We start from the raw sequence: 26747 nt of genomic DNA on the forward strand, positions 1-26747 counted from the left end.
ATGGACTCGCTTGTAGTCTAGGGAAGAAGAAGAAGAAAAGGGTAATGACAATAATCACTGCACAACGGTGTATGAATGTATAAACAAAGAGAATGGGACCAGAAAGTTTCTTTTCTGAAAGAGGTAACATTTGAGCTAGGTCTTGAACAAGTGGGAGTTTTCCAAGTAGAGCAGGGCATTTCAGAGAAAGAATAGAGTATTTAATGTTATGGTATATTGGAAGAATAGCCAACAGTTTCAGATTATTGAAGTGTAGGGATGTTTATGTAAGGCAGGAACTGGGAAGAATTGAGATCATATTGTATGACCCAATGAATACTGTAGTAAAGAATTTGTATTTTATTTCAGAAAGTTATGGTCGTCAGGGTTCTTATGGTACTCAGGGTATACACAAGAAAATTCTCCAAAATATTATAAAATATTTGTGTATATTCTAAATTTTTATATTTGTGTATTTTATGTTGTTATAGTATACATAAGGAAATATTCTATATAAAATATATTTTATGTGTATAAATTTACAAATAAATACACATAATATCCAGGGTTAGACACCCCCAATTGTTATTTTTGGAAGTACATTTGATCACAAGACCATGGAGATCAATATGATAGAGAATTGAGAATCATTAAATGTTTTTGTGCCACATTATAATATAAATACATTAGGTGATATAGAAGATAAATTACAGATTGTACAGACTAGAAGCAGTGAGACCAGTCACAGTACTATACCTGAGAGGTGATTTATTTTTTAAAGGCATGGGAGATATATAGGAAGGATAAGATTACAGTAATTATTCTGCATGAGAATAAGCAGGACTTTGGTGACTAGTAGGATAGGAGGATGGAGAAAATAGGTAGGACAAGAGAATGACTAAGGTGTCCGTCTTCATGACATGAGCATACACAGGCTGACAGCAACAAGCAGTAACATCCACAAAGTGATGTCTAGTTACTAAAGGAAATACAGGTCTTTAATTCAAGATAAAATGTGAGTTAAAAGTAAAATTGGATGGTTGTTTACAGATAAGCAAAGGTCAGCTTGAAGGAATGAATGGCCCATCCAAAAAGATATTTACACAAGGAAGGAAGATTGTGGATTGAAATACAGCAATAGAGAAGGGTCTATCTCAGGGTAGAAAGTATACTTCCCTCCCCAAAATGTGGAATTGTTGAAGTCAAGAGAGATTAATGTCAAGAAGGGAGAAAGTAAACAGTGTAAATTCTGTGGAGATCAAATAAAATAAGGACTAAAAAGAAATAGATCTGACCATTTGGGAGGTCATGTGTAATCTTAGTAAATGTAGCTTCAGGAGTTTGCTTGAAATAGAAACCAGATTGTAATGAATTTTTTAAAGCAGAAATGAATGTGAGGCAAGAAATTAGAGATGATGAGTGCTGGCTGTCCTTTCAGTTTTAATGATAATCCTGCAAAGATTGGTGAAGGCATTGCAAACCCTACCAATCCTTTTGGAAAGCTCTTTGGCAGTATTATCAGAAGTCATACAAATATTAATACTCTTTGTTCTAAAAATCCTATTAGGAAATGTTTCTAAAATAAGAACAAAACTATAGCATGAAGATGCTATTTATAGAAGCAAATAAAACAAACTAGAATGTGAATAATGTTACAGGAAAGGAGAAGTAGTTGTGTACATCCATTGATACATAGTATAGGCCTTGTTTAAAAATTAATGACAGTGTGGCCTTATGAAAAATGAACATGTCAAAATGTCAAATTTGAAAATCAGAAAAATAGAGATATATGTGGTTATAACTGTATAATTATAATAGAGAAAAGAAGATACATAAAAGAGTGGTAGAATTTTTTTCAGTCAGTATTGAAACCATTTAATATATTCTGTGGCTACAAAGTTAGGTGCATAGAGATGTAAAGGAAGTATATTTTTCTGGTGTATATTCTTTTGTTATTAAATAATGACCTTTATTTACATTATTACAGATTACAGTAATGATATTTTTGTCTTAATGTCTCTTTTTAAATTTTTATTAATTGACATATCCATGAGGTACATAGTGATATTTTGATATATGTAATGTATAGAGATCAGATTAATTAGGATACCCACCATCTAATTTATTATTATTTCTTTGTATTGGGAATGTTCAATATCCTCCTCCTAGCTATTTGAAACTGTATGTTACTGTTAACTATTAATCATCCTACAGTGGTATAGAACACCTGAATTTATTCCTTCTATCTAGCCATAATTTTGTTCTTTAACAAATCTTTCCCTATCTCCCCCGCCATAGGGTGATAGAATTTGACTGATTTTCTTTTCTTTTCCCTGAGCTTTTGGTAATATATTAAATTATATATGTGTGTGAAGTTAAATAATGGGGAGTAAAGCAAAAGAAAGCAGTTTTATTTTTTTGTTCCATTTTGTTTTAGCCATTCAGTAAGCCAAATGAAAGTTTTAGATATGGAAAGAGGGGAAAAGAGAGGGATGAGATTCCCCCCTGACGCACACCACACACACACACACGCACACACGCACACGCACGCACACACACACATGCACACGCACACACACACACACCGTGAGAGAAAGGGTGAGAAAATGAACACCAATGGGAAAGAATACCTGAGGGATTCTTTAATTGGTGGAATTCACTCTTGGACAAAGCGGGTGGAGGAATTACTGTTTTTAATGGTTTCATTTGTGATCCCATCATTCAGCTGTAAGGTCAAGTGAAATACAGAATATGAAAAAGTGCTTTGAAATTTTTAAAATTCTTATTCAAATGTGAGGTAGTAGTCTACATTTTCTGTCATCTGCTGCAGGGTCTTTCTCTATTAGAAGATAGCTGGAGGATAACTGAAATTTGTCTTGCTGAATTGGGGTTTTTCGTGATTTTATGGGATGAAGTTTCCAATAAACCTTAAAGTGAATGGTTTTGTTCAATAATCTTTAAAGTCCTATCTAGCTTCAGCGTTCTTTGATTCTCTGAAAGTATTTCATTAAAATAGCATAATATATAAAAAATGCTTTGGAAGCAGAAGATCTATTGGATAATAAGAGATTTAGAAGAAGGTACGATATAATTGTATTGTTAGGCATGATACTTTTAATGGAGCATTGGCCAAAATCATATCTTTAACATGTGAAACACTTTTTAAAGAGAGTTTTAAGTTGTATTACTATAAATGGATATATGAAAATTAGTAGATTTTCATTGAAATTGCTTTGTAGCATTCTAGAATTTTGATATTTGCTCTGATTTGCTTTCTCATTTCAGAAACTTGTCAAAACTGGAGAAAATAATTGGTCTTTGCCTGAACTGGTACATGCTGTGGTCCTACTGGCACATTATCATGCTTTGGCAAGCTTTGTTTTTGGTAGTGGTATCAATCCAGAGAGAGATCCAGAAATCTCCAATGGATTCAGGCTAATATCAGTCAACAATTTCTGCGTTTGTGATCTTGCTAATGACAACAACATAGAGAATGCATCCCTTTCAGGCAGCAACTTTGGGGTTAGTTTTCTTAGCCATTTTTCTTTACTATTTTTGCTTTAAATTTCTAATATTAAAAATAGCTAGAGAGAATTGTTCTCCAATTAGATATTATACACAAAGTATTTTTGCATATTTATTACTGTAAAAATTTCTGATTTATCTTAAAGAGACTTTTAAAGCAAATACAAATTACTGCAAATCATAAAGACTAAACAGTGATGCTTTCTAGTGATCATATGCTTTTAATGTTAGATCCTTTGGATAGTAGATCACAAAACAATATACTTGTATTTATAAGATGCTGGAACAACCAATGGAAAACATGTCTTCTGAGAGCAAAAAATTTAAAAAATTGTGCTGTCTCATTTTTAAACTATACTATTTAATACATACCAAATCCTAGAATTCTAGATTTCATATACACATACATATATACTTATAAGATTTTATATTTATAACTGAAAAAATTCATACTTCTGAAAATGTTGGAATCTGTCATGATTCCCTTTGAAATTGGTGAAAAACTCACTTAAAAAGTTAATAACTGTGCCTGTGCCACTGCACATAGTTAGGTGACATTGGGAGGTGGACACATTTACTGGAACACTTTTAATATTAATAGCACCCATCATTATCTTATTTGGTTCCAGATTGTTGATTCTCTAAGTGAGCTAGAGGCCTTAATGGAAAGGATGAAAAGACTTAAAGAAGAAAGGGAAGATGAAGAGGCGTCACAGGAAGAAATGAGCACTCGTTTTGAGAAGGAGAAGAAAGAAAGTCTTTTTGTGGTCTCTGGAGATACTTTCCATTCATTTCCTCATTCAGGTACCTTTTTGTGTTCTTTTCCTTTTAGTTGTTCTTAGAAGCTGAATAGAGCAACTTCAATGTTTTCCATATGGATATGTAAAAATGATTCTGCCACCATCTTCCTCTTATTTAGTTCTCCTCTTCTACCTTACTCTCACATTATTGCTTTCCCTCAGGGTTGTTCATCCTTGAATGTATTTCAGATTGAGTTGAGAGAAACTTTCAGCTTTGTAGTTCATACCCTACCCTGGATAAAATGTTATTTAAAGTAGATAAGTTGCTTATAAAGTTAGATGGGCATATTTAATTTTTCCTACTTTTGTGATTTTTTTAAATGATAAGTGAAATATTGTTTCAATAGATAATTTTTTTTTAAATCTTTGCCTTCTTTTGTGGGTGGGGTGTGTGTGGGAAGATTATTCTCACACTGCTGCTTTTCCAGATTAGTTCTAAAATTACACTGTACTTGCATTTACATTTCTTTGGAATTCTATAAAAATGTATCATTTAGGTCATTTTCTTAGATTGAATTTGGAGGAATTCATTTTGTGTTAAAAGCTGAGATTCTTTGCTGTATTCTTGAAAACAGTTTTCTAACACTCGAAGAGACTGAAATAGGGAGGAACTTTTCAATTACAACTAAGAAAGATAATGAAGACCACATAGTGATATTAAAATAACACAGACTCAATACAAAGCTTAAACCCTTTAAAAGTAATCCATCTACATTTTTTTTAATTTGAGAAGGAGTCTCACTTTGTCGCCCAGACTGTAGTTCAGTGGCGCAATCTTGGCTCACTGGAACCTCCACCTCCTGGGTGTAAGCAATTCTCTTGCCTCAGCCTCCCAAGTAGCTGGGATCACACATAACATGTTTTTTAAAAAATAGAGTTCTGTTGATTTAAAAGAGGTCTTCAAAACTACTGCCTAAAACTCATCAATTTCTTAAATTTTGAGAATTGTTTCAGCCATAACTTAACATAAAACATTAATCAATAGTTCCCAGTTTTACCAGAAAGAACGAGAACCCTTTCTATCATTTCTCCCGATGATCTTTTTTATGAAAAATGTTACCTACCAAATTGAGTAATCATTTTAATCCTTGTAATTAATTTAACCCATTGAAGATTACTGTCACTAAAATCAGCCTCTATTCAGCAGGAAATTGCAAACAAAGAAACTTAGTGTTTTGGTTATTGCTTTAATATTCACTCTGCAAACACTTATTGAATATCCCATATAGTTTCAGCATGGTGTTAGGTACCAAGGTTTTAAGGCTAAATGCCCCCTCAGGGCACTCTCATTCTAGTAGCAAATAATAATAATAATTGCAACACATAGCAGAATATGAAAGATGTAAGAGCCTAGAAGAGGGCACTGGATCCAGTCTTGATAGGCAAAGGGTGTAGGCAGAAGAGGAACCTAGAGGAAGAATGCCTGGAGTCCTTGGCTCTAAGGTAAGTGTTAATACAGTTGAGTGTGGGGAGTCAGGTAATGGCTGAGGGGCACAGGAGGACATGGTAAACAGCATCCAGGCCCGAGCAAAAGTACAATAGTAAGAAAACAGGATGCTGGGTCCAAGAACAAGTGGTTCTTTGCTATTAGGATGTACATCATCAAACAGGTAGTGTAAAGAGAAATCTGGTTAGGTAGGTAGAGGCCCTACCATAAGGATCTTGCTAACCTTAAGAAATATGTAACCTACTATATTTTGGACATTTCAAGTAGAGATGTCTATAAAACAGCCAGTCTGGAAATGTCTTGCACAGTGCTTCTCAAACTTCAGTGTTCATATGAGTCACTTGGGGAATCTTGCTGAGATGCAGAAGTTGAATCAGTCTAGGGTAGGGCCTGAGAGGCCACATTTCTATCAAGCCTGTAAGTAATACCAGTGCTGCTAGTATGCAAACCACTCTTGGAATACAAAGGGTAGAAGAGATAGGAAATCAGGAGAGGGCTTCACATTCAAGGTAGAGTTTTAAAAGCTATCAGCATATAACTGGGAACAGAAATTAAAAGTTGATTATAAAAATCAGCTAGAGAGAACAGGTGAGGGTGAAGGAAAATAATCTATGATGAACCTTCTAGGTAAACAAATGTTTAAAAATGTAAACATTTTTATCAAAGTTAGTAATATCTGTGTGTTTTCAGAAATTAATTTCTATGAGCTTCATTAAGATCACTAAAACTTGAAAAATATCAATGTTTTATTTATCGTAGGTCTTTTGAAATATTAAAAATAAATTTTAGATTTCAGTCTCTATCTTCTTAAAACTTTAAGCAGACTACTGCCTTCAAAAGTGAATTTTGATTAGCAAGTCTTGGACCTTAGCCAAAAATTATAATTTTAATAGGAGAGGCTATTTCAAGGAAATAATGTCATTATACATACATATACACCCTCACAGACACACACACACACACACACACACACACACACAGTATATATATATATATATATATATATATTTCACTCTTAATCAGTTAGTACCAAATTTGCTGGCTGCACAAAGAAAATATAGAAAAAAGACTCAGTACAACAGCTAGTTGAGTCATTTGTATAGACTTACCATGTTTTAAAATAGAAATAAAAAGGGTTTTTTTTTTTTGTATAAAAAAAATCTTGGTTTGACCAGTGTTATTTATAAAGTATTCCAGATTCTCTGTAAGGATTCTAAGAATAGTTTTTCAAGTCTTTTGAAGAAAATAAATGTTTAAAGTATTCTACAGGGGTTATATTCTGTAGCTTGGTCAAAGAGCTTTTACTGTTTTTTTTGTTTTTCCAGTTAGGCATTCCATTACTGCAACAGAATTTTCCTGTATTATGTCAGTAACTACTTCTTAAGGGCAGAATAATGCAGATAATGAACAAAATACTATTTCTTTTGAGTACAGGCTTTGAAATATTTGTTTAGATAGAATTAAAACTAGAGTTTTAGGTTTAATAATCAGAGTGCTAATTTTAACTTCTTAAGATAAATTTAAGAAAAAAAGTATTTGTGGATTGAAGAACCTTTGTACATTTTCTTTCTGTGAATAAAAATTGTCTAGGAAACAGGTGTTAATTGACTCCTAAATTAAAAATTGGTGCATAGTGATTTTTCCTAGGATCATTTCTCTTATTTGGCTGACTACTTACTTGGAAAATGTATATGAGCAAAACAAAAACTAAAGAACCAACTATGTAGTAGTCAACTCCAGTATGAATATTTGCCAAATAAAACCACTTGGTTGTGCAGTGTCAAAGGAAAAACCACTTCTAGAAAGACACTGTTCATAGAGTTTAGTTATTATTTACTGTTTTTGATTTGATTTTACTTTGCAACCTATAAAACTCCTTTTCATAGCAGCCTCAGTGATTGCTACTACATTTTATAATTTTTGCTTCAGTTCTATTATTATGTAATGAACTGAATTAAGGAAAGTATAAGCTGGTTTGTAAATGTTAAGAAATAATGCATTGAAAATGCCATTTTAAAAGTGTTTCTGTTGACCTGAGTAGAGTGCTGGAGCACAAGGAGAAAATAAAGTGGTTATGGGATTGGGCCGGGGATAAGCCTGAAAATTCTCTTCACAGGACTGACTGAAAAATCACTTAAAAGCTTCAGATCAATTTAAGCATTTAATGTTGAGGCATTTTTGACATCATCTTACACATCTACACATTGTATTTCTTATTGACACAGTTACAGTACTGACAATGGTATTAGTAAGTTGCAGTTAATTATTTATTAAATGGATATTTCTTTCTGTAGTAATGAAACAAAAACAGATACTAAGTGTGTAGTATAGTACTTGGTATATCATAAGTACTCAATAAACGCCAGTCTCTTTTCTTTATTTGTAATAAAGAAGTTTGGTAAGAACTTTAATAAGATTTATCCAAAATTGGGTAGCCAGAGTACTCACGTCTTTCCTGCTGTGATTATCAAGCACCCAGTTAAGTCCACAGCAGTGACCTAAAGACAGCTGAAAACTTGTGAGAAAAGAATACTTATTGTTCGGATTTTCATACAATAGCAAAGATTAAAGATAATGAAGTATTACTACTAGGTCTTTCTTTTGGAAGAATTAACATAATTACATTTGTTGTTTAAGACTCTCAAAGTTTTCCCAGTTAAGAATTATAGTGTTTTTTATTATACCATAATACTGTTTTACTATTTATTATTTATGAAATGTGACATTTAATACTAAAATACTTATAATGAAAATATTATTTCTTTCAGGGAAAGAGCTAGTTTTTTAGTTTTAGAAATACATATTCATTTTCTAGACTTGAAGCTAGTAAATGAAGCTTGTTCATTCCCTTTTAATGGTTAAAATCAGAAAAAAAGTAATTATAAAGACAAACCAACCTAAAATAAAAAGTGAGATAGAACTATTTTTACATAAATTAATATACATTGGACATTTAAAGTTTTTCAGTGGTAAATTGTTAATGTCATCAAGTATGCAGAAATCAGTTTTCTGAAAATATTATTATTACCTTGCTATCTTCTTGAATGCCACATTGGTAGTATTCTAATCATAGGCTGATTAGTCCATATGTTGTGTACTTTTTGTTTTCATATGCATGGAAAAGTACATATATCTCAGGCATAAAACTAAATATTCACAAACTGAGCCTCCCCTATTTAGCTCTCAAGTGAATTAAGATAATGATAATGGCATCCAAAAGTATGCTCTCCTCCCCATTGAGTGTCCTTCCTGATCCTTCTCCCTATGTCCTTCTTTGTAAGCTAAAAATAAACTATACTGAACTAAGTTTTACTGTGAAGGCATTAAGATAAAATACCATGTAATTTTAACAGAGTTTACCCTTAGACTCAGAGTGGTCTTTCACCTTCATCTCTTCTCCTTCCTCTCATCCCACTTCATCCCCTGGAGAGGTTAAAAACAAAACAAAAAAATGGTTAAGCTTTATATTCACAGGCCTATGCTATCTTCCATTTCTAAATTAGTAAAACTAGCATATTGATCTAAGTGTTTAGATATTTCAGTTTAGTCAGTTTACCTGGAAAACTAGTCACATGGTAAGATTGCCACAGTATTTGGTAATGCAATTATATTTAAAAATTTAGCAGTATATATTTTATATAAATTTAAGTCAAGAAGTCAATGTTTTCACTTTAGAAATCCATGGAAAAGCTAACAAGTGGAAGAAAATGGAGTTCCGTTTTATTGTCTTAACCATGTACATTATCCTTAACACTTGATTGTTTATTATTGTCCTTAGAGTTTGAAGATGACATGATTATAACATCTGATGTCTCTCGATATATTGAAGACCCTGGTTTTGGGTATGAAGACTTTGCCAGACGAGGAGAAGAGCATTTGCCAACATTCCGAGCTCAGGTATAATTTGTCTTTAATTCAGAGAAGAAAATACTGTCATTTTAACTGTCAGGTGTTGAAATGTAAAAAATTGGCATCTAAAGAATTTTTGATAGGATCTAGAAATCTTTTTATTTCACCTAGTTTCAGCCTACTCTAATTGGAGGTCCCAATACATGGATAATTATTTCAATATTTTTCTTCCTAAGAAGACAAAAGGAAACAGTCTGCTTTATTCAGTTACTGCTTTTATTACATGGTATTTGCATAATGTTTATACCATTTTTTGGAGGGGAAGAAGGAGGAAAACAAGTGACATCACTTTTTCTTGGAATAAAATCATACACTAGTAGTCATGGGCTTAAGGGCTACTCTAATCTTCACCCCTAGGAAATAGTCACCACAGTGATATGACTCCTAAGAGGGTATATGATTGAATTATGACAGACTCCTTCTTGGTTATTTTAGATGATCTGCTAACTGTCCATGTCACTGGGTAGGTTTGTTCACATAGGTATATTTGTTCATATAGGTATATTTCAAGATTTCCTGGGGCCCTTCAGATAAGGGCATAACGTGCATAGTACCTGACTATAGGAGGCGACCAGAGTTCATTACTAATATGGCAAATTCCGTACCCTATGAAGAAACATCCTGACACTCTGATCTAACAGATATGAAGGGTTCTTGGTAAAACCTTAGTAAAGCTGCAAACCTAGAACTCAATTAGAAATCTCCTCATATACTTGCTTCATTAGTTGTATTTAATAAAGACATAGAATTTACATGGAAAATGCCCACTTTGTAATTAAATACATTTTATTCTTTTAGGACTATACCTGGGAAAATCATGGGTTCTCCCTGGTGAACAGACTTTATTCTGACATTGGGCATCTTCTTGATGAAAAGTTTCGGATGGTCTACAATCTCACATATAACACTATGGCCACCCATGAGGATGTTGACACAACCATGCTGCGCAGAGCTTTATTTAACTATGTTCACTGTATGTTTGGAATCAGGTACGTTCATTGTAGAGACAGTTTTATACATCTCTAAGTGAAATTTCCAGCATGAGTTTTATTTTTGTCCTGTTTAGCAGTATATGACTCTGGGAAGAAAATATTATAAGTAGACTTCTGATTTTAAAAATTTCACTTTATGGAGAATCATTTTTCTTAAGTGTTATGAATCTTAACATTGACGCACATATAAATTTACTATGGAGGGAAAAAAGCATCAGTAGTCATTGGGGATAGGATAGAATTAGATCAAATTTGAGAATCCTTCCTGGAAGAATAGATGAGTTTTAAAAAAACATGTGTAGTGTCCCATTAGATCACTATAATAAATTGTGGTTTGTATAGTTTTGTTTTCTAAAATTTATTTTTTAAGGAATGGTAATTAGGGTACAAACAAAAGTAGAATAGATTGTGCCTTCATAAGCTTATATAAGGTCATCTAACACTGAAATGAAACATATCAGCCAATATAAATTAATGGCCTCTAAATTTAGAACATTAGCACTGAGAGGACACTGAGTAAATGAGATTGAAGTCTAATCAAGAAAGCACTTTTTGGAGAATATGCCTCTTTGAGTTGTGATTTTGAGGCTTTTATGGAGAGAGATTAGCAGACAGAAAAGAATTACTGTTACAAATATATTCAACTTGATCACAGATCAGAAAGACTTTATGAGAATTCGAATTCAATGTGTTAAGTATTTTTTATAATTTTAGCTAAAGAACTCCAAAATTTACTGATAAATCAACAACAACACAATATTCCATGTAAAAGATTATGGTTGTATGTAATAACCAAGCTATTTGTCCATTTACCATGCTAGACAATGTTATCAAAGAGTCAATACATTTTAAAACACATATACATAATGTCTACCTACTTAAGAAAAATAAACACTGTGGAGCTCAGTTTAAATGCGATAAATATGTATTGTATATAGGCAACAAATGTTATAGTGGGTATATTTATCTGTTGGATGCTACAAAATGAAGCTTACATAAATTCATCAAGATATTCTTTTTTTAAAAACTAAGCATTATATTTGGATTAAAAATTAACTGAAATATAACAGAGAAATTCCACAAGCTCCCAATACTACATTTACCTACCTGTCTGCAACTGTGCTCACTTACTCTGTTGTCTCTGCTGTTATTACTGTGTTCCTATATACTTATGCACAAAATCCCATTTCTCATTTTCTAAAGATCTTAGTTCTAGCAACACTCCCTTCTTTCTCCAGCATAATCAGCTTTATTCTCTTTATTGGATCTTTCCTATCAGCATAGAAACACACTTTTAATTTCTCCCATCTTTAAAGAAAATCTGAGTTTCACCTTTCATTTCCCTCTGGCCTATGGCCTCATTTTTCTGCTTTCATGCAAAGCAATTCACTGACAAAATTGTGTATCTTTATTGTCACTGTTTTTTTTATCTCCCATTCTCTCTTCAATCTGTTCACAGCATCAGGCTTTTGTCCCTATCAACCAACAAAACTGCTCTTACCAAGGTTGCCAGTGACCTCCATATAGCTACTTCCAGTGGTCAGTTCCCAGTTATCTTACTTGAATATTTGGCAGCATGGGACTCGGTGATTACTCCCTCTTCCCTGAAACACTTGACTCCTACCTCAAGAACTTAACACTTACTTCTTTATCACCATCTGGTATTTGTTCAAGTATCAACCTTTCAGAGAAGCCTTCCTGCTCACCCTGTTTAAAATAACAACCCCTCTCCTCCCAGACCAAGTTCCATTTCCTCTCCCTGGCAGATATCACCATCTGACTACAATGTGTTTATCTTTTTAATTGGTTTTCCTTTTTTCTTCAACAAAATTTAAGCTCCATGAGACCAAGAATTTTTGTCTATTTTGTTCACTAATATATCACTATTGCCTGGAAGGATGCATGGCACACAATGGGCACTCAGTAAACATTTGTTGATTCAATTGATTAATAAGCTTTTAGTATTTAATTACTAAACAATAAATGTCCATAACTTTATAAATTAAATATTTTGATTTTGTCATTATAAAGCTGTTATATTGCTCATAGGTATGATGACTATGATTATGGAGAAGTTAATCAATTACTTGAAAGAAGCTTGAAGGTTTACATTAAGACAGTGACCTGCTATCCTGAGAGAACTACAAAGCGCATGTATGATAGTTACTGGCGGCAGTTCAAACACTCAGAAAAAGTAAGTGTTTCAGTGTTAAGCACTATACTATAGACAGTTCTTCAGATAGGAAGTCATGGTTATTAAAAATGACACATGAAAATATTGATAAATTATTGCCATTTAGGTGGAAGTGGCATCATCTGGTTATCTGGGTTTTTGTTTTGTTTTTTGAGACAGAGTCTCGCTCTGTCACCCAGGCCGGAGTGCAGTGGTGCAATCTTGGCTCACTGCAACCTCTGCCTCCCGGGCTCATGCAATTCTCCTGCCTCAGCCTCCCAAGTAGGTGGGATTACAGTCACTTGCCACCACACTCAGCTAATTTTTTGTATTTTTAGTAGAGACAGGGTTTCACCATGTTAGTCAAGCTGGTCTTGAACTCCTCACCTCTGGTGATCCACCCACCTCAGCCTCCCAAAGTGCTGGGATTAGAGGTGTGAGCCATCATGCCTGACCACTATCTGGGTTTTTAAAATGTTCTTTAAATTCAGGTTTATTGAATAATAACCCAATTTTGGTTATATGCTTTGTTCAACATAGTATTTAGCATGAACCTTTGAAATACTAGATCTAAGTATTGATATCTTCAAAGTACATTTGAAAACTGTGTACAGTTCTATTAATACAAATCAGACCTACTGAAATTTTGTGTTAGGTGTAATTATATATTATATTCCATTTAGAGATTCTTTAACCACTAGAGTTAACCTATTAAGAAAATGGTTTTGACTGGTGCAGTAGCTCATGTTTATAATCCCAGCATTTTGGGAGGGCAAGGAGGGTAGATCACTTGAGGTCAGAAGTTCGAGACCACCTTGGCCAACATATAGTGAAACCCCATTTCTATTAAAAAATACGAAAATTAGCTGGGTATGGTTGTGCATGGCCAGCTACTTGGGAAGCTGAGGCCAGGAGAATCACTTAAACCTGGGAGGCAGAGTTTGTAGCAAGCTGAGATCACTCCACTGCACTCCAGCCTGGGCAATAGAGCAAGATACTGTCTCTCAAAAAAAAAAGAAAGACAATAGTTTCTTACCCCATCATAGTAATTTAGTATTTTGACTATATAATTGAGGACCTTTGAGCCAAATATACTGTTACATAAAAATATTTATTTGAAAGAAATATATAGGTAACATTAAGTTAAAACCTAATAAATGTTAAGGATCTTTATCAACATCATAGTATAAAAGTTGGCCTTAAGTCCTAGGTCTTTTAACCTTTAAATTCAAGAATCTCCTTTATACCACAGTTTCGAAGCTTGAGAGTAAGAAAATTTTTTAAGGAAACATTCACTAATAAACTGTATGATCTTAGCAGAGAATGTTATGGCCTCAGTACCTAACAGATTTTTTGAAGTCTTAGAGCCAATCACATCAGGTAAATACCCATTTTATGTCTAGCATTTCTCCCTGATGGGTCTTTATCCCCTATTTATATGTTTGCTCTAGATTTTCTTCCTTTTCTGCATTGTAACTAGAAATTCTCTTTACTCATCAGGAGAATATATTCAACCACATAGCCAACTGGTAGAAATATATCAAAATAATATAATATTAAAACATTTTTTGTAGTAAATTTTGAAAACTTATGGATACTCATTTTAACTTACTAGCTGAGATGTGACTCCAAAAGAAATGTTCTAGGGAAGCTATGTATGTCTAACAAGTATCAAACACTAATAAGAAAGTTTAAGCATCAGATTTTCAATTTAGTATCTTTCAAGTAAATACTTGGAAAATTGTTTAAAGCATTTTCAGGATAAGCTTAAACTGTAAAAAAAAAAAAAAAAAAGAATGGCCGATTTTTTGTTTATAATCCAAAAGATTGACTTTATTGAATAAAGTTTTATTTTTGTAAAGTTATCAGAATTTTTTAGATTTTATGGGTTATTTTTACTGCTCGCAGAGCCATTTTTTACAGACACAGGTTTGAGTGTTGCATCATGAACAGGGACAAATATGCCTAGGCGTGTGTTTGTATATTGCTTATATACACATAAAAAACCTTTGTGAATGTCTAATGTATGAGAAAAGTCTCAAGTTTTTTAGGTATTTATAATGGTTACTAAACTGATAACATTTTCGCTTCTAGGTTCACGTCAATCTACTTTTAATGGAAGCACGAATGCAAGCTGAACTTCTTTATGCTCTTCGTGCCATAACTCGGCATTTGACCTGAAGTATCACCCAAGGAAAATGTCAAACATGTGTAAAGACTTTTTACATAAGATAAACATCAGAAGCTATTTGTGATATAGCATCAAAAATTATTCAGTTATCTAGTGTCAAAGTTTAGCCGTTTGTTTTTCGTTTTTGTTTTTTGCGGCTGTAATGTGCAATGATGTGTTTTATTTTCCTTGATGCTTAACATTACTAACAATTGCAAAAATAATACTGAGGAGCACTACTTTGCATTGTTTATAGTTGGAGTTTTGGATACTGATCATAAATCACAAATCTGGCTTATTAATGCTTAACTTCAGCGCTTTTGGGTTGTGTGTATGTGTATTTTTTCTCCCCCCAACCTCGCCCTTTTTTTTTTTTTAAACAATAAGGACAAGCGCTTACAATCTGCTCAAGCAATTGTTTTTCAGATGTTGGAATTCAGCAAAGAATGACCTCTCTGGTCATTCTAAAATTTTAAGGTTGTGTCCTAAATCTGGTGGAGGAAAGCATGCGCTGTTGAACCAAGCTGCTCACTGGACACCTATTTGTGTCCCCAGGAGATTATTTGTCAGGCACTGTTTTTTTTGTTTGTTTGTTCATTTGTTGTTTTACTGCTATTGGTGATAACATGAAATGTGATACAGCCATTGTCCATAATTTAATGTGAAATTAATGATGATGAATTCTATAGCATGCTACTGAAATGCCAAATTCAGCTATTTTCTTTCTCTTCTAAAACAGAAGTTTCAGTTTTCCTATCAGATGTATATATTAAAAGTGGAATTATACAGAATCCTATCACTGACAGTAATCCTCAGTCATCTTAAATAATCTGTGCTCACAGTGCTGCTTATAGTTCATTTAGTTGGCACATATAAACCTGTACCCACACAAGACTGACCAAAAATTTTCTTTGCACATTTTTCCCTTCTCGTAGTTTTTTTCTATATTTTGTTAAGCAAAGGAAGGTTAATATGCCTATTTTTTTCCTGTTAGGCTTTTAGAAATTATTTTCCATGATTTTTCTTGTTATAATAGGTTAGACAGTTTATTATTCAAAGGTAAAAATTGTGTTTCTATGCATTAATGTGATTGAACAAAAAAACAGAGTGCAATATGTTCAAAAAATACTCAATTAAACTTTCCCCGTCATGTCACTGCAAAAGTGTCCTTTTAAACAGAGCCATAAAGAAATTTTTTCAAATTTCTTTATTGCACAGGCTGTTTTCAGTTTTACCTTACTGGGATTGAACAATGTTCCTTTCACAATGCCAAAGCATTCCCTTCCCTTCCCCATAAAAATTTCCTTGGACAATTGATTTAAAAAAGATAACAAGTCATAGGGGAGGAATAAGCGGCCAAAAAGTCACATTTTTGCATTGGTTTACGTTGCTTGATTAGACTATCTTCAGAGAGCACAACATTATGTGTTTATAGCTTTAATTTGTATTATGTCAACGAACCAGTGAAGTGCCTAAAGAGATGCTTACAACTATCCAGTAGGACACAACTGCACTGCTTTTTAAATACTTTTTGGTTAGTTAAGGGTGACTTGAATTGTACACATACATGCTAATATTTGAAAACATATCCATTTTTTTCATAGTAAATAATAGAGGTAAAATGTTCTGTTAGAGTTCCCTCAAAGATTTCATTTTAGACTTACTTGTGATACAGGATTTAACTTTTCTTTTGTGAAAGAATTGTGAACTACTATTTCATTAAATCATTTTCCTCTTCCATTTATCATCCTCTTCTGGTACAATACATTGGGTTGCTTTCTTTTAAATTTTGTTCTAGATAGGAAAACAAAGATGACTGTAAACTTATTAACATAAGGTAGTTCTGCAATTTTAGATTCCAGGATCCTGTTTGAAATCTTCCATGTGAGGAAAAAAATCATTAATATTTTTAAAGACAGGGTGATTTATTTAAAGAGATTATTCAGAGAATTTGTGCCATATCTCTTTTGTTTTATTACATATGCCATATGTTTTATTCAATATCACATTATGTAGATCTGTAATACAAAGAAAATAGGAGAATGGCAAAACACAAATGGCAACATAAATGTCCATTTGACTTCCCTAACTTTACAACTCTCCAGTTGAGGATGTCTTTTATTCTTGAATTTGTTTTTTACTATGTGCTTTCATTTAATAGCCCTATATTTTTGTGCAGGTGAACTGTATAACAGGATAAAAAATGACTTGTATGTATTGAAAAGAAGGAGAAATTCTCACAGAACATCGTATGAGCTTTAGACCAAAAGGGGAAACAAGGTTTAAGTAACTAAAATGGCCACTTAGTTTTTGTTTATTTTTTTCCCTGGAAATGTAAATTGTTGGAGTTTAGGCTATGAAAATATTAGTGCCTTTAATAGATCTCTTTCCTTGCAAAGTTTCTTTTTAGCTCAGCGTTGATCTATTTCATCAATAGTCAGGAAAAAAAGTTGACTTGGAACTATAAACAAAAACAAAAAACAATATATTTATGAACCTCAGTGAACCAGCCTAGAAGAATTGACTTCTGAAGGTGCTAAAGCACCTACTACTACGCAGCATGCACAGCATTTCAGGTTGTGAATACCGTTTTACAACGAGTTTGCTGTTAACTCTCTTTATCCAATGCAAACTTGAAATCTGATGCGGTTTTCCAGGGTGGTATTTTTTCAGAGTATTGAATTTACTATGTAGTAATTTATAGTATAGCTTTTTATATTAAAATGTGATATTTTTAAAAAGAGATATCTGGTTCAATTGGTATAATGATGTGATTATGCAATATGCTAATCTCCACCTTGCGCTCACATTGTGCCAAACTTAAATGTGCGAGTGTACGTGAGAAAAGCACATGTGAATGTGAATTCTTTAATTCTTTGCTTATTATGTTAAAATTAGTCTAATAGTCCACTGTTGTGTATGCTTGAATAATGTCTATTTACTTGGGAATTTCAAGATTTCCAGCTTCAATGATAATTTGTAATTTCTAGATCACATTAAGAAATACTGAGATACTCTCCCATCTGAAAATAATCTGTTATTTGACACACCTGACTATGGGAGTAGCCAGGCAGGTGCCTCATTGGCTTCTTCAGACGAGGCTTCTTCAGGTGGATGTGTGACCATAAGAGGAAAAGAGGCTTTTGAGACAGCTTATTACCTCCTTCACCTTTCTGAACTAAGTACATTGTCTCAGTCCCAGTACAAATTTGTCCCATTTGGAGTATTTTTAAAATAAAAGATGGCTAACATGGAACCTGGGGCATGGCCTTGGCCTATAATTATAGTTTTAAGCCCAAATAATGGCAGAAGAACACAGGGCTGTTTTTACAACAGAAAACTCAATATAAGTTTTATATAAGAATCCTATAAAATTTGAACCAGAGCTCCTATTTGTTATAATGTCTCCTAAAGATTTTAAATGTGTCTGAAAGCTAATTATTATTCCAGAGCTTCTTTTTCCTTTTCCCCCTTATAAAGTTTTTTTAAAATCCAAAATCTTAGATTTCTATGCCACAGCAAAATAAAATGATCAACAAGGATCTGTACTTTAAATAGTTCACCATTTTTAGTGAAGGGAGAGTGTATGCCTATATGATGGTAAGATCCTTTTCAACTCTAAGGACAATTCATCATGGAAAAAATAAATTTTAGTGCATGTTATAAAAATGATTTGCACTGTGTTAGCAAAATAAAGTGTTTTAGGTTGTATTTGAAAGACAATTCTAAATCATTTCTCTGGAAAGCAAGACCTTAAATTCTTCTCTTTAATAGGACTGCTTTTATGCAAAGAGATGGTCTTACATGGAGTAAAGAATATATAACAATAATACTATGTAAATACTATATGACATTTGCTTAGTCATACAATTCAACAGCAAACTGAAAGATGTCGCTCCTCTGTTCAGATTGAGTTTTAAGTTACCTAATTTATGTAATCAGAACCTATTCTAGGTGGCCGTCAATGTAAACTGTGTTTCCCTATTATATCCCTCTGGAGACTGAGAATCAAAGTAAATAGTCTCTCTTCAAAGCAGTACTGTAACATGAATGTATTTATCTCAGTCAACAGAACTTACATGCCCACTGTATGTGGAGCTTAATTCAATGCTAATTTGGCTTAGTTAACAGACCTAGAATATGCCCAGGTGAGATCTAGAGCTGGGGTGAAATGGATAATAGAGGTAGAGGTATATGTCAAGGCAGAGCCCTATGAGGAAGGAAACGTTTTCAAAAAATACAAGGAACATAGTGCTAAGAGTGTGGCTGCCCTCAGCATCATACACCTAATCTAGAGAAAATATTTCCCATGTGGGTGCTCCTACCTGCATTCAGTCCACCCTTCCCTGCCTGCTTCTTCTTCCTCCAAGTGCCTCAACCTCTACATGCTCACTCTCCTCCCCTTCCCTCAGCCCATGTTGGTCTGAACAGCTTTCGCAATCAAAACCAAACATCACCAGCCACCTGCTGATAGTCACCAGCATTTACTTTTCTGAGTTCCTTTTTCTCCATTCATTGAAACTATGAATTCACCCCAACTCCTTCTAAACCCCTCAACCATCCAGCTATATTTTGGCTAACCTTTGCCCTAGACACCCTACCAGATGTTATGCAGTATCAAGTGTAAATCGTGTCACCCTATTCTGTTCTACCCCTTTCCAAGCTGCCGAAATATCTTGCTCTCCTCTACCTCATCCCCAAAGAGCCTATAAATTCAGAGTATCCAACCTTTTCATGGATTCACTCACTGTTGTTCAGTAATACAACTTCCATATTTTAAATAAATCATAAAATTTTTTGCCTTTATCTAGGAATCTTTATATTTATACATGATACAGAAATTGAACTATTTCTATTATGCAGAATTAAGTATTTAGCAGGATTTTAAAGTGACTGAATTGCCATCCTAACTTGGATTTGTATTAGGTTATGAATACTGTTATTAGTCCAAGCTATTTGAATGTAAAGTCAAAATTCTCCAGCAATCCAGAATAACTTGTAACCCTTGAGTGGAATGGAAAATTTCTGGCATACAAATAGGGTGATGTTCCAGACATTTGTTTTATTGGTGGTGTTTGGGCCTTGGAACACATTGCTAATAGAAGGACATAAGGCAAAGGGTATTTAGATGGTCCCATGGGATCACAGAAGCCCATTTGATTTATAAAATAGATAAAAATACCACAAGATTGGGGCCATAAGGGTTTGACTGGCTTTTGTTAGACTAAGCCTCCAACTTCTGTTCCTATCTTGTTCTTACGGGAGGAAAAAAATGTTCTATGGGATGAAAAGAAAATGCATTGAGTTTGTAGTCTTTATTCTCCTAGCCACATATCAGGTATATACAGAAGGAAGAGGAAATGCAAAGAGGAAGAAGATGTAATAGTTCTTCCTCTCCAGCTAGGTGCACTTGAGGTTGTTCAGAGATGTTAAATTATGTCAGGTTTCTAACATGGGACACTATAGACGGTTGTCTGACCTGATGAACCATCCTGTTTGAAAGTATAGATTATTATTATTTCTTGTGATACTTGGGTGTTCTCCATCTCATTCATGAGCAACTCAACCTGATAGTAGTATCCAATAAATGGCTTTAAGGGCTCGGGAATGAATTGATGTCCTAGTTAAGGTATGAGACTTAATAATGGAGACTGAATGAGGTGGTTTGTATTAAATCATATGCCATGAAGTGTTCATTTTAGCTTTAACCTAATTATGACTGTACCGCCATGAAGTACAGAATGAAAAAAATATATTTATATATGTATATGGGGGGAAACAGAATGAATATCTGATTCTTTTGAATGCTTGCGGAAATAGTGCAGGGCATACCACAAAATAGCCTTTAGAAGAAATACCCAATTTTACAGTTTATAGGACATCAAACATTAGTAAGTCTAAATATGAATAGAATTTTTGTTATGTAAATTTTGCTAAAACAGTCTTATTTTCTTGCACCCCTCAAGTTAACCTCTTAAAAAAAAAAGAATGTATAATTTCTACCGAAAAAATATCGGAGAGAATCTCTCTGGTCTCTAGTGTTAAAATATTGTGCACAAATCCCGATTAGTTAAGTCCATATATTATGAAACAGAATAAAACTTAACATACATCTTTCTTAAATTAATATCGTTGCACATTTTCAACTGGCTCCCCAAGTCTAATAAGGAAGGATCAAAAGGTAGAATAAAAGAAATCTATTAGTTGGGTGGCCAAGAAGTTTCCTTTGTAATGTTGAGAGATTTCTGCTTTCTGAATTTCGCTGGTTCTCTAAGGTAAAAGTTAAATGGTACCCTTGTTCACCAAGAAAGTGATCCAAACTATGTATCTAGTATAAAATATTTCCTTTGCATTATTTAGTCTTCTGTAGAGAGAAAATATAGTTTCCTCTTCCTTTTTCTCTTCACATTTACTCTTTTCAACCCAAAATAAGAGATATAGAAAGCAAACCACAGCCAGTTTGGCATCTTCTCAGTGCTGCTAGTATAGGCACATACACATGCAGCCTGAGCAAGGTAATAAAGAAACCTGTCAGGTCAACTTGGAACATGGCCTTGCTACTTGGATTAGCTCCTTTAAGCCTGAAAATAACTTTCCTGATCATGGAAGAACTGGATGTATCTTTTAACTTATGAAATAGAAGTTGAACTTGAAAACTCTTTTTTTTAAAAAAAAAATCCTGGTTTTGCAGGACAGCTACATAATGAATGTATATATTAAGACTTGGTAGCTGAATTGCACATGAAATCAGATTGCCAACTTCTTGACTTTCAACGTTAGACATTTATCCTTAAGTTGTGAGCGATATATGTAGCATGCTGTGAAACGTCTATTATAGTTCTTTAATTCATCAGTATTAATACAGAATTATCTTCTGCGTTCCTTGGTACTTTTTATTCAATGTAATCAGAAGCTGTGATGTTTTTGCCTTTGTAGTCCTGTGCTTTGTTACTGTAATTTTTTTTTTTTTTTTTTTTACGAAGCACGAGTGGACTAATGTAAGGCAGATGACGTGATCTTTAAGACTGCTCTATATATCTTACTCTATAAGGTTTTAAACTAGAATAAGCTTTTATCAAATAGATAATTGATGCAATTTAGGATTCACACAAGTTTCAATGTCAAATGGCAGTCTTATATTTATAGTTTCTATTCTGAAAATAGCAAACTTAATAAACAGCCACTTTAAACTTGTTCTGGCAAACCAGACCCTCCTGTAGTTATAGTCTAGGTAGTTAACCATATAAGCCTTTTCAACTCTTAATGCCCTCCACATAAGTCAGCAGTTAAGAAGGTTGTAGAACCCAAGAAAGCTTTTCGTATATATTACTTGGTTTTGTTTTTCTTATGTTGCTGATTTTACAGTTCTGACTAAAACTGACCTAAATGGATCAGTTTATCTGTAATATTCTAGTGCTTTAATGCCTTTTTTTTTGGAGGGATGGGTAATATTATTTGGACAGATGCAGAAGGAACTGTTAGTGAGTCAAGACAAACACATTTGAAATAAAGGAACTGTGTATTAACATGTTAACAATTCATAACTGCACTTTTTATGACATTTTAAAAATCTATTTATAGGTACAGAACAATGGGTTTTGTTAAACTGTATCACATTTATACTTGCAGAAATTTATTTCATTGTTATTAGTAGGAATTTTATTGGTTCAATAAAATTGGCAAAACTGAACACCAATCATTTGCCTACTTTGTTTATTTATATTTGAGTGGCATTCTCGCTTGGTTTATTTCTGCTTGATTACTGAGACATGCATTCCTAAAGATACCAGAATTATAGGAGTCATTATTTTCACTGTATTTTTCCTGACCCATAGTTTCCTGGTGATAGTTCTTATCACTCAATATTCCATTGGTGGAATATTGCGATAGTGTAAGGTGTGCAAAATGTATAGTTACTGTTACATTTTAAAATATCAGTTGTGATCTCAGCAAGAGGCAAATTAACTTAAGTATTATCTCTTGTTAACCAAAGCAATAATTAGAACAAGGCACTGAACATAGGGTCGGGGCCTGGATTCCAAAACCTATTTTTTTCATATTCTTCTAGCTTTGCAACCTTGAAAGCAAATTAATCTCTATGATCTTTAATTTCTGCACTACATTCTATCAGGAGTAACAGCTACTTGGATGGTTAAGAATTAGGTGATGGGTACTAATGTATTTGAAATATATAGCACAATGAGTTTGGATAGACAAGCCCAGAGAATAGTGTTGTTATTTCATATAAAATAGAAGGAAAAATTAACGGAGAGAGGAAGATGATACATGTGTACGGTGTAGTGGTGATAGGACTTCTAAGGAATGTAAAATAGGCTTTTGGGAAGCTATAAGGGATGTGCAGTCTTGTGCAAGGTTTTCTAAGGAACCTGACTTTTCATTTATCTTAGTTCACATATTACATAAAAATTTATCACAAAGGCAAGATCTCGTCCTTTGTGCCATGTGTCTAGCTGTAATGGAAGATCAGTGGAAACCAGCTGCTTGCTGATTAGAATCTATTTTTTTGGTTGGTTGTGGTGGCTCACACTTGTAATCCTAGAACTTTGAGAGGCCGAGGCAGGAGGATCGCTTGTACCCAGGAGTACAAGACCAGTCTGGGCAACACAGTGAGATCCTGTCTCTCTAAAAAAAAAAAAAGAAAAAGAAAAAAGAAAAAAAAGTTTTGGTTTTTTTTTCCATAATATGCAACCCCAGCGGGAGACCAAGGACAGAGCACATTGGGCCAAACTCAGCTAACAACCCAGTCCTTCTACAAGTTCTCTCCTGATTCAAAATTAGGCTTTTTGACACTAGTTTTCCCATGAATTTATTAACTTTGAGTCATTTTTAAAGTAAAAAAAAAATTCACATTTATGTGTGTACTTTGTCCTTTCACATATACAATTTCATTTAATCCTCACAACTTTGTGAAGAACAAATCCCCGCAATAATTTTGCAATGATGTTGTCTTCATTTTATAGATGAGAAAATTAAGTCATAGAAAGCTTTACTTGCCTAAGAGTTGGCACAGTTTTTAGAAATGGCACAGTGGAGATTCAAACTCTGGCCTTCCTGACATCATTTTTTCTATTGAACTTCACTACCTTAATTCAGCTTAAGTTTCTTGTTGAATAATATAAGTGACCACGCTATCTACGTGACATTTTACTGAAAAGTAAAAGGATAATCCATGTTCCAGACAAGGTTAGATAACTTTCCTTTCTGGTTTATTTGCAATGATTTTAATTTTTAAAAATATATATTTTTTCCTCGAGTCCTAAATGGACTTTTTATTCAAAGGATGGTCCCTGAGGGGAAGATTCACAGACCAAGAGATAAAATCAGTACCTGTAAATTTAAAGTCTAAAAATTCTAAGAGAACAATAGGGCTGATCCTAAAGAACACTCAGGAAAACTTAAACCTGTGTTGCATTTCTATTTTAGGAATGTTCTAATGTATGGTAAGAATTATGAATTCAATGGCCAATACAATGAAACCCCACCTCTACTAAAGATGCAAAAAAATTAGCCGGGTGTTGTGGCACACGCCTGTGTTCCCAGCTACTCGGGAGGCTGAGGTGGAAGAATCGCTTGAACCCAGGAGGCGGAGGTTGGAGTGAGCCGAGATTGCACCACTGTACTCCAGCCTGGTGACAGAGCAAGACTCCATCTCAAAAAAAAAAAAAAAAAGAATTATGAATTCAAGTCATAGTTTTTAATGCATATAACTTTCTAACACGGGCTTCCCTTTCAGTGGATTTAGAAGAACATCTCAGAAAATGTTTCTTCTCTCATAATCTCACCTACTTGACATGTTTCAAAACACAAGTGAGCCCAAGTCTTCCCATAAAACTCTTTAAAAGGAATTTGAGGGCAAGAATTTTTATTTATTTATTTTGAGATGGAGTCACTCTGTCACCCAGGCTGGAGTGCAATAGCCTGATCTTGGCTCAACATGACCTCCAACTCATGGGTTCAAGTGATTCTCCCACTCCAGCCACCTGAGTAGTGGGACTATAGGCACCGCCACCATGCCCAAGCACTCAGGCTTCCCTGAGTGCTTTTGGTAGGATGCCAGAGGGTACTGCCTTTCCACTAAGTATGCACCACCAAAATTTTTGTATTTTAGTAAAGACAGGGTTTCACCATGTTGGCCAGGCTGATCTTGAACTTCTGATGCCAAGTGATTCACTCGCCTCGGCCTCCCAAAGTGCTGGGATTACAGGCGTGAGCCACTGCAACAGGCCTTGACAAAAATTCTTAATAATCCTTCCTCCACAGGTATGCTCCTAAAATAAATCAGTCATCTTCACATCACGGTGAAATTCACGAAAACTCTCCTGGTTACAGTACTTTTCAGTACACACTGACTCTCTCCTTGCTAAGAGGCATGTAGTGCACACCTCTTGCACACCCCTTTACAGTCACCTTGCCCATCTTTAACTTCAGTGCTGGTATGGTGGCAACCAATTCTCTGCAAGCTTTTGACCAATTTTCATAGATACTGCTCTTGTGGCCCTGGACTGCTGGCTTCTGGCCTCCTGCCTTGGGGCTTCCCTGAGTGCTTTTGGTAGGATGCCAGAGGTTACAGCCTTTCCACTAAGTATGCACAACCAAAAGTGCAAGAAGTTAACTCTGGTTAACCCATAACCGGTGCTTCCGTTCATTCCCCAAGCCACAGTTTTGAAACTTAGAGGGCTTGGTGGGATCGAGCACCAGTCCAACTCTATCAGTTGTCCCTTTCCTATTTTACTCCCCCTGTCCTTCACTCCCGCCTGCTTCCTTCAACCCAGTCTCAAATAAACATTGGTCTCAGGCTTTATTTCCCGGGGGAAGCCAGGCTAAGACAAGGCAGTATATACAGGATAGGGGTTTAGAAAGCAGTTCCTAAAATATAATCAAATCTCAACTCCAGTACTGCCAACTGTCTGGCCTTAAACAAGTTACTTAAACTTGTGGTTCCTCAGTTTCCTCATCTGTAAAATGCAGAGAAAAGTAATCAGAAGGAAGACATAACTCCTGTCCTTAAGAAGAGGGAAGCGCAGGGAGCGACAATAACACAGGCATTGGTTGGGTATTAATATAGAAAATAAGAAGGTAATTACTTGTGTATGGGGTCATAAAAACAGCCATCATTTATCAAGGACCTTGTAAATGTTAGAACTTTAAATACAGTATTTTTATCATAATTACCCTGCAGGTGGGTATTATCCCCATTTTAGAAAGTTAAGAAAAATAGGTGTAGCAAAATTAAGCACCATGTCTAAGTCTAACAGTAAGTGAATGGTAGAACTGTTCTCAAATTCGTCGGAGTTTACTTGCTATTTTTTCCGTCTCTTTGAAACATAAAGAGGAAACACACTTTTGTCTGGGGTTATCAGTGAAGGGTTTTTTAAGCAGAAGGCCATATTTAAGAAGACACTGTATTAAGATTTGAATTTGCAGAGACCGAGGAACATCACGTTGAAGGTAAAAGAGACAGAGGAAACAAAAATCTAGAGTGTGGTGTTCAGCAGGACTTCACGTCACAAGACGAATTCGGATAGTAGAGTTCAGTCAGACAGTGCAGTGTCTGAAGGCTGTAGGCCAAGGGATTTGTATTTCTTCATTTAGAAAAGGAAGTGAAAGCCAGATTGAGCAGATTTTAAATGGAGCCATATTCAATGCACAATGATGTGTCCCACTTTGAAACAACAGCATCTTCTTGGCAATCAGAGACAGTCTAGAATTTCGGAGCAGCATAAAGACAGGA

General features: G+C 34.3%; 1 protein-coding gene and 1 long non-coding RNA gene across 12 annotated transcripts in view; one reads left to right on the plus strand and one right to left on the minus strand.

Annotated features, from left to right (window-relative positions):
* SESN3 (sestrin 3) overlaps positions 1-22691 on the plus strand; it is a 68847-nt gene extending 46156 nt beyond the window's left edge. For all 11 annotated transcript variants that reach the window (XM_078339913.1, XM_078339914.1, XM_078339915.1 and 8 more), the window contains 6 exons: positions 3265-3501; positions 4134-4308; positions 9530-9648; positions 10459-10649; positions 12702-12846; positions 14920-22691. In XM_078339913.1, the coding sequence (XP_078196039.1) occupies positions 3265-3501; positions 4134-4308; positions 9530-9648; positions 10459-10649; positions 12702-12846; positions 14920-15006 (954 nt within the window). In that variant the 3' untranslated portion in view covers positions 15007-22691. The remainder of the gene's footprint in view (positions 1-3264; positions 3502-4133; positions 4309-9529; positions 9649-10458; positions 10650-12701; positions 12847-14919) is intronic.
* The window catches only part of LOC144578074 (uncharacterized), a 44036-nt gene continuing 24879 nt past the window's right edge, over positions 7591-26747 (minus strand). The window contains exon 2 of the long non-coding RNA XR_013523159.1: positions 7591-9174. This is a non-coding gene — a long non-coding RNA (uncharacterized LOC144578074). The remainder of the gene's footprint in view (positions 9175-26747) is intronic.

The sequence above is a fragment of the Callithrix jacchus genome, chromosome 10, assembly GCF_049354715.1.
Source record: "Callithrix jacchus isolate 240 chromosome 10, calJac240_pri, whole genome shotgun sequence".
NCBI lineage: Eukaryota > Metazoa > Chordata > Mammalia > Primates > Cebidae > Callithrix > Callithrix jacchus.